The 12,640-nt window shown below is 36.1% G+C and overlaps 1 protein-coding gene across 1 annotated transcript in view; it reads left to right on the top strand.

Annotated features, from left to right (window-relative positions):
- The window catches only part of LOC103213315 (integrin subunit beta 3 binding protein), an 88,759-nt gene extending 76,382 nt beyond the window's left edge, over positions 1-12,377 (top strand). The window contains exons 6-10 of the mRNA XM_042783339.1: positions 688-766; positions 1,823-1,916; positions 2,310-2,369; positions 10,402-10,440; positions 12,214-12,377. Coding sequence (XP_042639273.1) covers positions 688-766; positions 1,823-1,916; positions 2,310-2,369; positions 10,402-10,440; positions 12,214-12,377 — 436 coding nt within the window. The remainder of the gene's footprint in view (positions 1-687; positions 767-1,822; positions 1,917-2,309; positions 2,370-10,401; positions 10,441-12,213) is intronic.
- Positions 12,378-12,640: the final 263 nt, after the last annotated feature.

Below are 12,640 nucleotides of genomic sequence, written 5' to 3'. Positions count from 1 at the left end.
TTCCTCTTTATGCAGGATCTCCTACATCCCTTCCAAGTGGATGGCAGTGGTAGCTGGGCACCATCTAGTTCTTCTGGTCTCATAGTTGTATAGGTTAAAGCACGCTTTTGTATCTTTCTTTTTTTACACTGAGTCGGGTCCGACTCAACGGCACAGAACAACAAGACAGCTATAAAACTTGTTTTTTTTATTAACACTGACCAAAGTAAATGAAGGGAAAGGTGGTGGGTTAGTGTTCTCAAAGTGTCATTGTGGAGAAAGGAGCTAGCCAACTATGCCTTCTCAACCAGTACTCAATGGAAATGAAAGTGAAATTCCAAAAGAAGGGATAGTTAATAATATATATTGTGTCTGTAAAGGAATGAACGAATAAAGGAGGCACATTTACATCTTTTACTTCTTTGAAAAACGAAGAAAAAAGACTGCACAACTGAAGCTAAAATCCTTTAAAAATAATTCAAGTCCTAAAAATGACTCAACATGCTTTAAAAAAAAAAAAAAAAACTCACTGCCATGGAGTTGGGTCCGACTCACAGCAACCCCTCCTCCCTTGGGTTTCCCAGGCGGTATCATTACGGGAAGTAGATTGCCCAACCTTCCTTCCGAGGAGTGGCTGGTAGGTTTGAACCACCAGCTTTCTGCCTTAGGTACTATTCTTGCTAAATATTATATTTTCTTCCTTTACAGATTCATGATGTTATTATCTAAAGTTGAGAAATCATCAGAAAAAATCATGGAAATAATGCAAAATTTAAGTAGTATACAGGTCTGTTTTTTTCTCCCCCTTTTTCATATAGCTTTATACTTCTAACTATATCATACATTCTTTGGAAACTAATCATAGGAAAGAAGCCCCAAAAATGAGAATCTAGTCCAGGAAAGTTTTTTCAGGGACTAAGTTTAAATTACTTTTCATGGGAATTTTTTTTCTTGTATTAATATTACTTAACCATAGTATGTTGGCATTATATGGCCTTTTCACATTTAAAAGTAAATTTGTAGATTATGTTGTCATTTTAGTTCATAGTAAATTACTTTTACTTAAGCACTTCGGGGCTTGTAATAGTAATAAATTGTAATAGCCATGGAGTTGATTCCAACTCATCGACACCCTATATAGTACAGAGTATAAATAATTGTCCCTTTGGGTCTCCAGGACCGTAATTCTTTTTTTTCTTTTTTATTGTGATTTGGGTGAAGATTTACAGAGCAAATTCACTTTCCATACAGCAGTTCACATATACTTTGTCGCATGTCATTGACCACAGTTTACCACAATGCAACAGCTCCCCTCCCACTTCCTCCCCATAGTTACCTCTTCCCAGTGTCCATCCCTCCATACTCTCCTGCGCCCTGAGCTGTCTCCCTGTGCATAAGCAGCCCTTCCTTCTCCCATGATTGTTCTCTCCAAGGCATTGTGTTTACTTGAGGTAAATGTTTAACTCACATGCCTGTACTTTGTTTGGCTGGAAACCACAGGTGTGGGTTCAATTCCAGACCTGAAGGGCAGCTAGGGGACATAGTCTCAGTGGTTCCACAGGCTCTATTGGACCAGCATACCTAGGACCGTAATTCTTTATGGAAGCAGACTGCCTCATCTTTCTCCCAAGGAGCAGCTGGTGGGTTAGAACCACTGATCTTTTGGTTAGCAGCCTAATGCTTTAACCACTGTGCCACCAGAGCTCCTTAGTTGACCTACCAGCAAAGTTACATTTCCAGCACAGAATTTAAGTTTTTCAAATGAAGAAAACAATTTACTGTAAAGATACTTGTCATTGATTTTATCATTGTAGAGTACTTATTTCAGATGACTTTCTTTCAGGCTTTGCAAGGCAGAAAAGAACTTGAAAGCCTCATTGGTATCTCCTGTTCATCATGTTTCTTAAAAAGAGAAATGCAGAAAACCAAAGAGCTAAGTAAGAAGAATTTGTGAGTTTTTAATAGTAGTTTTAAAAACAAACCTAATAATTTTTCCCAACTTTAAATGATAGACTTCTTTATATATGTCAGTCCTGGACATGTGATAGAAATAATACTGCTTCACTTAAATAAGTCACGTATTTATCTTTTACTAGAATGTATTATTTTGGGGACACTTCTTGAATAGGAAGGGAAAGAATGTGACAACTGGTAGTAGACTTTTTTTATTTAGTGCTCATTTTTAAAATCAAACATAAAATACTGTATATTTTACTTGATAGCTTATACATATTACTTTATTTTTTCTCATGAAGTTGTTTCTCCCAAGTAATGAGCAATTATTCATATGCCATCTTAATTTTTTAACATAGGATTTCTTTTTCTTTTAGTGACAAAAGTAACAAAACAAAAACTATTTGAGAAGAGAAGTGCAAGACTTCCTAGCAAAGGTAAAGAGTTGTCTTTTAATTTATTACTTAAAGAGATCCTTTTTTCATGTTATCATTTAAAACTAATCATCATGATTCCTGCTTAGTGTGTTCTTTTGAAAGACCATGAGTCTCATTTGAAAAACCATATATTGCAATTTAGAAGAGCAAGTCTGATGAGACCAACTTCCCTGATGAGTGTGTTTATTTAATGTCCCTTAATATACAACATTCAGTTGACAATTTAAATTTCATCTTTTTAAGTTCTCTTTTTTGAGAATACAAATTGTAGCAACATTGCCTTATTATACCACTGTTTCTAAGGGTTAGGAGGCTACATGAAGAATTAAAAAAATTATTTTATAACCAGTGTGCTAGAGGAGGAACAGTAATAACATTTGACCTAATGTGAACTCTTATGCTTCAGAGCATTTCACAGTATGGGAAACCAAACTGACAATTTTTTGTTTCCTATATTTGTAAACATTAATCTCTCCTAATTATGTATATCAGATTATCTTTCATAATTTTACTTACTTTTTATTTCAGTTTTTTGTCATAAAAGGAGTCTTGTGTCCATTCAGAAGATTTCCTTTTCACATCCAAATGACAGATTTATATGTTCTCATTTTCATTTTTAAGTTCCCACAGGACATATATCTGAGTATCTGTATACTTCAGTAAGCAAAATAATCATGGACTGTAAAATACTAAACCTTTAGACCAACTTAAGAGTGATCATTTTAATAATATTGGTAGGGATGCCATTTAACAGTCTCTGCAAATCAAATTAGGTCTTGAAATGGGTAGCCGTATTTTAGTTGATTATTGGTATTCTCATTTATTGAGTACCAGTAATTATGTTCACAATACTAGGATCAGTAGATCTTTAGGGCAACCCTGCAAGATAGTTTTTATCAGACAAGGATACACAGAAAAAAATGTTAAGTAACACTGCTCATTAACTGACAGAGCAGGGATTCTAACTAAAGGCTGTCTGACCTAGAAAACTAAGTATTTTCACTGTTCCATGTAGATGCTTCCTAAAGCCATTCAAATTCAAGCATGAGTCATAACTGAAACTGGTTCAAATGATCTAGTATGTGAGACTGGATTTGGAGCTCTGGTGACGTAGTGCATTTAGAACCTTTAACAAACCAGTAATGAGTTTGAAGTAGAAAGTGCTGGGGTTCCCAGGTAGTCAGTTACAAAGACCAACCAGGTCATGGTAGGGCAGCTGCCGTGGCAAGACTTTTTCTCCACAGTGGACTGCTTGAGCCATTCAGTTGAGCAGCTGACGTCCCCTGTGAGCTCAAGAATTTAAGAATCTGAAAGGTGCCCTTTCTTAGAAAAGGCTTGGAATCTCTTCTCTTCCTACTGTAACTTGATTAGAATGTGTAACTGGGTTTCAGTAGTTTTAAACGTCTAACTTGACAAATCTTAGAGGATCATATGGGAAACTGGAATGATTATTGAAATATTTCTTTTATATATTCTATGCCAATATTTTTTAAAACTATAATTTCCTAGAACTAATTAGAAGTATTTTTTAACCAGTGTGCTGGAGGAGGGACAATAATGATGGGCTCAAGCATGACAGTGATTGTGAGGAGGACGCAGGAGTGAGCAGTGTGTCATTCTGTTGTACCTAAGTCAGAACCTACTCGATAGCAATGAACAACAGCAATTAGCATCATGAGTCAGAACCTACTCGAAGGCACCATGCTATCAACAACGCAGTTAGAATTAAGCTACACGTATTTGGCTTTTGGCAACAGTCTGGAGAAATGAGAAAGGGAAAAACTGTAAAACAAATAAGTTAATTGCCACTGCTAATAATTAATATAAAACAATTCTAAAAGTATTATTTCACTCCCCAAACATTTATTAGGAGTTTTGGTGGTACAGTGGTTAAGGCATTTTGGCTGTTAACCAAAGATTGGTGGTTCAAATCCACCAGCCACTCCACGGAAGAAAAATGAGGCAGTCTGCTCTGTAAAGATTTACAGCCTTGGAAACCCAACAGGAGTTGCTATGAGTTGGAAAGACTTGATGGCCGTGAGTTTGGTTTGTTTGGAAACATTTATTAAGACATTAAAACTACACAGTTTTTAAACATTTTTTTTTTCTAGAGGATAATTTTGTTCTCTTTTTCCCATTTACTCATTATACATTAGTTCTTTGTGTATTCATGCATGATCAACCATAAAACAATTTTGTACTGTTGTAGGCATTAAAACTGATTTGCCCATTACCAGATATGGAGGACTTAAATTGTTTCATGCATAGAGGAGATTATATCACTAAATTATGTTTTAAAATTTCAAATAAGTGTTGATTATTTGTTGTATTTAAGTGAAAAGAGATAAAATATATACTTATATAATTCATAGTGTATATATTATATATTTTATTAGCTATCTTGAATTTCTATTTCTCAGCAAGAGCTACATTAGCTCTTTATATTACTTGAGGTATTAAAATCTTCATTAGCTTTTTAAACTAATTTTTGAAATTAATGTTACCTGAAAAACAGATTGAAACTTTCTTTGTAATTTGAATTTGAGCTACATACCATATTTTTATGGGAGCTCTGGTAGCACAGTGGCTAAGTTACTTGACTGCTAACCAGAAGGCTGGCGGTTCAAACCCACCAGCCACGCCTCGGAAGGAAGATGGGGCAATCTACTTCCGGAGTGATACTGCCTCGGAAACCGAAGGTGGGGTCACTGTGAGTCGGGGCTGACTTGACGGCACATAACAACAACAACAACAAATAAATAAAATACACAATATTTGACTCTCCATAAAACCCACTGCCGCCAAATTGATTCCAACTCGTAGCCATCCTATGGGAAACCCAAGGAGGGGTCGCTAGCTGGCACATAACACCACCACCACCACCACCACCACCATATTTTTATGCAAATAAGGCACATACTATGTTTTTCTCAACTGCACCCTCCCCACTCCCCAGTATTTTTGTAAGCATATTATGCTGATTCTTTTTACAGCAACATGTAAGGGTACAGTTGACCAAAAAGAAAAACATATAACACATGTAAAAACTATGATGTGTAATTTTTTTTTCCCTAACAACTTTTACATCCTTTTGTTCATATATTTAGCAAAAGAGGTTGTTTGCCAATTTTTCTGACATCTCAAACTAATTTGCTTTATATGTTCCTTATTTTGGTATCTAGCCTTCAGCTTTTTTGTTTATGTGCTTTTCTTTTACTATGCTGCGATTCAGAATTATTTAAATTAAGAGTGTTTTTGGAGATCTTCTTAATTTTAGAAATTATGTAATTAGAAATTATGTAAAAATTAGTCCTATATTATGTGTTGAATTTGTCTCATTTTGGTAATTATGAAAATGAAAATGAATTACTTGTTTAATTATCAAAAGGATATCTTTCAGATTCTTACAAATTGTACAGTACCAGGAAAATTCCAGTATTTATGCTGTCATCACCTCTTCAAAGGGGTCTTTTAGTTCTGTTGTTCATTTTTTCATTTCATTGCTAGTTCCTTTGTTTAACATCAGTTGCAATCTTTATTATAGGAAGAGGAGTGTAACTGTAAAAATAACACTCCAGTGTTGTAAATAAACATCTGACACACACTCTAAAGGCTTTATATAAGTTATTGAAAGGAAATTTAAAACATATATGTTGTTGTTGTTATTTGCCGTCGAGTCGGCCCCAACTCATAGCGACCCCTCCTTGGGTTTTTGAGGCAGTTATCACTACGGAAGTAGGATTGCCCAACCTTCCTTCCGAGGAGTGGCTCATGGATTTGAACCACCAGCCTTCTGGTTAGCAGTCAAATGCTTTAGGCACTATGCCACCAGAGCTCCCTTCATAAATACTGGACCTTGTAAATCAAGGAATGCCTTGATAGAGTGTATGAAAAAGAGATAATCTCCTCTACTAAATACAAAGGAAAGCGTCTGTCTGTCTTCAGTTATTTAGGAAGTAAGCCTAACTTCACTTTCCTTAATAATATTGGCTTTATGACTACTGGCAAAGTATAAAATGAAAGGTTCTTTTATCATTAAGATTTGGATGTGAATTTTCATAATTATTTTTAATTCGTTATGCTGAAGATTTAAAACATATAACCATTCATTGGGGTGACACAGATGGAATGTCACATTATCATCACATGGCAAGGCATGAAATTTATTTACTTTACATAACCAACCTCTACTTAAAACAACTTCATACAAATATTCCTTAGTCAATGGATGGCATTATTTAGTGCTCAGTTCTTTCATTTTTTCCAGAGACATTAAAAAATACCATTATTGTTTGTCTATGACTAGTAATTCCAGTAAACAAAATGTTTTCGAAAGAATGTAAGCAAATTGTAGAATGGTTGCCAAAATATGCAATCTAGACACTTAGCTTTAGTCCAAAACATATTTTATCTGTTTTGAGAATAACTGTGTAGGTTGCAGTATGCATATTTTAAGTGAAAATGTAACTATCTGAACTTTACATTGTTCAAAAAAGTTGATTGTTTCAGCTATTTGTAATAGAAAATATTTCAGAATTCCTAGCTCTGGCCTTAAACAAAAAGTGCAAACTATAATGTTGCTGTTTTCTTTAGCTAGCTTACTGTGTTCTTACATTGTAAAGTTCATCTTGGTTATAGGATTTTAAAGATACCAAATTCTTAGACTACAGGGCACATCTTAAACTTCTGTTCTAAGTCTATGAAATAGTTTGATACTGCCTTTTCATTCTAACCACCCACTGAAGAATTTTTTAAACTTAAAAATAAATTGTTCTTTTCCCCACTCAGTCTTGAAAAAATATTCATCATATCAGCTAAATAATTTTACTCCCAGAAGACTACTATCCTTCTATTTTTTCTATTACATCTGAACATTAAACAATACCTTTTTTTAAAAAAGATACTTCAATTTTGAAAGCACTGAGGTTTGAAGTTTAGACATGATGAGTTTTAGGAGAAACAACAAAAATCCCCCCTTACGCTTTAGCATTGTGGTTTACCTGGAGATTAAAAAATGGAGCTATTCATTTTGGTGACACAAATATACATTAATGTGCAACTGTAGTCCTTAGCTCTGTGTAAAGATTCAGCTGTCAATGTGTGCCGTATGTGGATCATGCTTTTCCCATTAATAATGTTAATAATGCTCTTGCTTTTCACTATCCATCACTGTTGGGGGATACATTTTGACTACTGAAGATGCTTACTTGAGATTTGTCTGGGACTTAGAAAAAACAAACTGGCTTATTGCTTTCCAAAGCCTTTTAAATAATTTCTTCCATGATTTAAATATTTTTAAACTTTACTAGAAGTATGATCGTTTTTATCTTTTAAATAATCAGTAAAAATTTTAGAACTGTAGATATGAACTCACCTTAATTATGTATTAAGGAGGTGTAAATAACTTGCTATCAGGCATTACAAATATCCAGGTGCTGTGTATGTGCTGATGACAACAAAATTGAAAAGAAAGACTGTAATAATTCTGACTGGTTTTCTCTGCAGAAGATATTGATTATTTGTGTGTGGTGAGAGATTTGGAAAATTCAATTAAAGGAGTTGTGCAAAGGTTTCATAAATTTTCCTTCTACAGCGTGTACACAGACATTGTTGCGTATTAAATCAATGCAGCACTTCACAATATATTTTCTTTGAAACATAAAAATAAATAACATTTAAACAGTTCTGCTTACTACAGAAACAAATTTTATTTTCTGTGAAGCATTTAGTCATGTGCTATCACTGACTCATACACATTTGCCAGCTGTAACAAATTTTATAGACATTTTCTCCAGAGACATATCTCACATACTATGAATTTTTAAATGAGCAAATGGTGAAGAAGGGATGTCAGCAATATAAAAATTGATCAGTTAAAAGATAAAAGCATAAGTAAAGAGATTTGTATGGTAGTCTTAATAGGTTTTATTAAATAAAAATACTATAAAAAGACAGTAATGAATAGCCTGAAGACTAAGTGTTCTGGAGGCAGAGAAAAATTATTCTGGTACATTTAGTAGAAATTGGTCTTATATCACCTGACAAGTGAACATTTTTTTTTTCCTATTTTAACTCAGAGTAGTCAAAAAGCTCCCCCAAAAGAGGGGGTAAATATATTCTCTACATAAGTGATTAAACATTTTATTTACATATATAATCATAAAGCAGATAATGATAATTAAGTAGTAATATAATTAAAAGCAAGACTTTTGTAATAAATATTAGGTGATCTTAACTCCAGTTGAGGTAGTAGGAAGATGGTCATTGCTATTCACACTGTTCATAAGTGTCAGCTCCCCCCTCTCCCATGTCTCCCCTCAAAACTCCAGGCCTTTCTTGTGCTTTGTCCTCTATCTAGATTTCTCTTTTTCCTCTGTCGAAGAGACTCCTACTAATCACGTAGGGTCACTCTCAAATGTCACATGCTCTGTGAAGCTGTCCCCATTTCTCCTATATAGCTCCTTGAGTTATCTGGACCCATGGCAACCCTGTGTACAGCAGACTGCACAGTCCTGTCACATGCTTACAGTCACCAGCATGTTTGAGGCCATGGGTGAGTTACTGTACCAGTCCATCTCAATGAGGAAGTCCCTCGCCCTTACTGGCCTTCTACTTCACCTTCCTGATGTCATGTTCAGAGCAAGAGTTGGGCAGTGTGCTGTTGTGATCCATAAGGTTTTCACTGGCTAATTTTTGGAAGTAGATCATAAGGCCTTTCTCTTTGGCCGTAGTGTGGAAGCTCTACTGCAGCCTGCCCACCATAAGTGACCTTGCTGGTATTTGACATAGTGGCAAAACTTCCAGGATCACAGCAACATGCAAGCTACCACAATACAACAAACTGATAGGCAGGTGGTGGCCATCTCTTGTACGCAAAGCTAATTGCGCTTCATCTTCTAGGCTTCTACAATATTTGTCTGAATGGTTATAAGTGTTGTAGTGTTGTACCATTTACTGCTGCTGTTGAGTCAGTTTTGATTCATAGCAATCTATAGGACAGAGTAGAACTGCCCCTTAGGGTTTCCAAATTTGGAAGCAGATTGCCACGTTTCTCCCATGGAGTGGTTGATGGGCTTGAACAGGTGACCTTTTGGTTAGCAGCTGAGCACTTTGACCACTGTGCCAACAGGGCTCCTATAATGTTGTAGTGTGTTGTAATTGATTACTTCCAGAGCTCTTTCTGAGCTCAGGGGGGTTGGGATTTGTAAAGTCTTGTTACTCATCTCTATATTGTAGCCCAGAGCCTAGTATTTAAAAAAAAAAAAAAAATTGCCATCGAGTCAATGCCATTGAGTCAATTCCAACTCACAGTGACCCTCATTTGGTTTCCAAGGCAGTAAATCTTTACAGAAGTAGATTGCTTCATCTTCCTTCCACAGAGTGCTGGTGGGTTTGAACCACCAACCTTCTGATTAGCAAATACCTTAGGTACTACACCATCACAGCTCTTCAGAGCCTAGCATAAAGGGTCCGCAATACATATTCATTGAATGAGTGTATAAATGAAAACAAATGGCCACTACAAGAATATTTTAAAGGAATTATTGAATATTTTCAAATACTTATAAATGTCTCTCTCCTTATATACCTCAAGTGTGTTTACTTACTAACTTGTTCATTAATTTAATACTTATTTAATGCCAACTACGATCTAAGTGGTATTCTCACACTGGGGACTCACTAATGAATAATACTGATATAATCCTACCCTCAGGAGTATAGAATCCAGCACAAGACAATTCTAATAAAGAGTATACTAATAATGGCAGTAGGAATATCATAATAATACATTTCTTGGCAGTTTTCATACCAAATTTAAAAGCATACATTCTGAAACAGGATCAGGCAGAATGGTAGGATCTTGAAATGAAAATGTATAGCCCCAAAGTTGAAATTCATAATATAAAACAAACCATTATGGTTAGATTGTTTATCATAATTTCATTGTAGGTTCAGTGCTTGTTCTGCACTACATACTTTGATGAGTTACTCTGAACTGTATTCTGAAAAAACTCTTTCTTCTCTCATACAGAATTACGTCACCTTGACAGCTATGAATTCCTTAAAGCCAGTTTGAAATGAGGTACTATTTCACCTTTCTAATTAAGTTTGTTGTTATGTGCCATCGAGTCGCATCCGACTCATAGCGACCTCTCCTTGGGTTTCCGAGGCAGTATCACTACGGAAGTAGATTGCCCCATCTTCCTTCCGAGTAGTGGCTGGTGGGTTTGAACCTCCAGCCTTCTGGTTAGCAGTCAAGTGCCTTAGGCACTAGGCTAGGTTAGCCTTGTTAAATTTCAGTGTTTTGTTCACGTGGGAACATTTTATTTACATTATCAGATTTGATATTGCCTTTTGATAAAGAAAATAGGGACATGAGCTTTGGAGCTTTAGTTGAAATTGTATCTCATTTGTTCTTCTAAGTAAGAGAGCTCTCTAGCTGGATCTGCCTAGTCAGTGAGTTAGAGTCTGATTGAAAAAGAAAACCAAACAATAAAGAGTAATTATTGGTCTGCAAAACATCTTATAACATGGATAAATCTGGGGAAATTATGCTGAGTGAAATAAGTCAATCACAGAGAGACAAAGACATGATACCACCTTTATAAAAAGTCAGCAATAGGTTTACATACAGAAAGCCACATTCTTTGACGGTTACCAGGGATGGGAAGGTGAGGGAAGGAGAATCACTAGTAGATGTGTGTTCATTCTGGTGAAGGGAAAGGCTATACACCTATGGAGAAGTCAGTAGAGTGTGACCAAGGTAAATGAAGACACTGAGATTCACAGGAATAAAGCACCACTATGGTAAATGCTGAAACATACACAATTCTGCAATAACAGTAATAACAAACAGAAATTTGTGAGTGATTACATAGGTGGATATGTATGCTATACAGGTGTGGGAGAGTATGTAGGAGTATATACGTGTACATATACACATATTCTGGTATAGTTCTGGGCATTTATATATCCATATTTTTATGCGCTACATCTATATTCATATATATATATATAAAACAGAGTACATAGGGGACAAAGTTAAGGAAACTTCCTAGACATATCCAAACATCTTATGGGACTGAGTTACTGGGTTTAAAGTCTCTGGACCATTGTCTCAAGGACATCTAGGTCAATTTGCATAAAATAGTTAACAAAGAACAATGATGTACAACAATGTTCTGCATCCTAGCTTGGTGAGTAACGTCTGGGGTCTTAGAAGCTTGCAGTTGCATCCTCCCATCTGTAGCAAAAGAGGCTGAAGGAAACTAAAGACTCAAACAGTTAGTCCACAGGACTAAGGACCCAAATGAACCTCAGCCTCCTCTGGCCTGAGACCAGTCAGTACAAGATGATGCCTGGCTACTGCTACCAACCACTTTGGCCAGGGACGCAGTAGAAGGTCCTAGTCAGAATGGGATAAAATGTAGAACAAAACTCAAACTCATAAAAAGACCAGACTTATTGGGCTGACAGACACTGGGGGAACCCCTGAGACTACCACCCTAAGAGATTCTTTTAATCTGGAACTGAAGCCATTCTCAGAAGTCACCTTTCAGCCAAATAATAGACTGTCCTATAAAATAAACAATGTAACACTCATGAGAAATGTATTCCTTAGAACAGTCAGCTATACAAGAGCAAACAGGCAACATTTGCCAAAAAGCAAAGATGCAAGGAGGCGGGGTAGGAAAACTACACAGGTGGAAATGGGGAGAGTGCTGACACATTGTGGGGATAACAACCAATGTCACAGTCAATTTCTGTATGAATTTTCATCATAGCTGCCCATCTGGTATGATAAGGGAGAGTATTAAACTCCCTGTTTTGTTCTCTGCCCTAGAAACCTGTGACAGACATAGAACTCCAGATACCACTGTGGCCAACTTCCCTATCTGCATATCAGCTCATGAGCTCCCTCACACAGTGAAGATTCTTCCTGACCTATATCGTTCAGCAGACAGAGCCAGCCCATACAGATTCACTCCCAGAGCCTTTAAAAAGTGAACCTTCATGAAACAATGTTAGAATATAACAGAGTAAAGTAGGTAGCAATTCAGAAGCTACAGAGTGCTAAGACCATTAAAGGGTGGTGGTGGGGAGAAAATGCATGAGAATATCTTTGATCCAATTCATAGTGGCCCTGTAGGGCAGAGTAGAACTGCTCTATAGAGTTTCCAAGGCTGTAATCTTTACAGAAGCAGACTGCCACATCTTCCTTCTGTGGAGTAGCTAGTTCAAACCACCGACCTTTAAGTTAACCACTGCTC

Source organism: Orycteropus afer, unplaced genomic scaffold (genome assembly GCF_000298275.1).
Source record: "Orycteropus afer afer isolate SDZICR_OR568_19922 unplaced genomic scaffold, OryAfe1.0 scaffold00016, whole genome shotgun sequence".
NCBI lineage: Eukaryota > Metazoa > Chordata > Mammalia > Tubulidentata > Orycteropodidae > Orycteropus > Orycteropus afer.
Note: the sequence above shows the minus strand (reverse complement) of the source record. Positions and strands in the feature narration are given on the sequence as shown.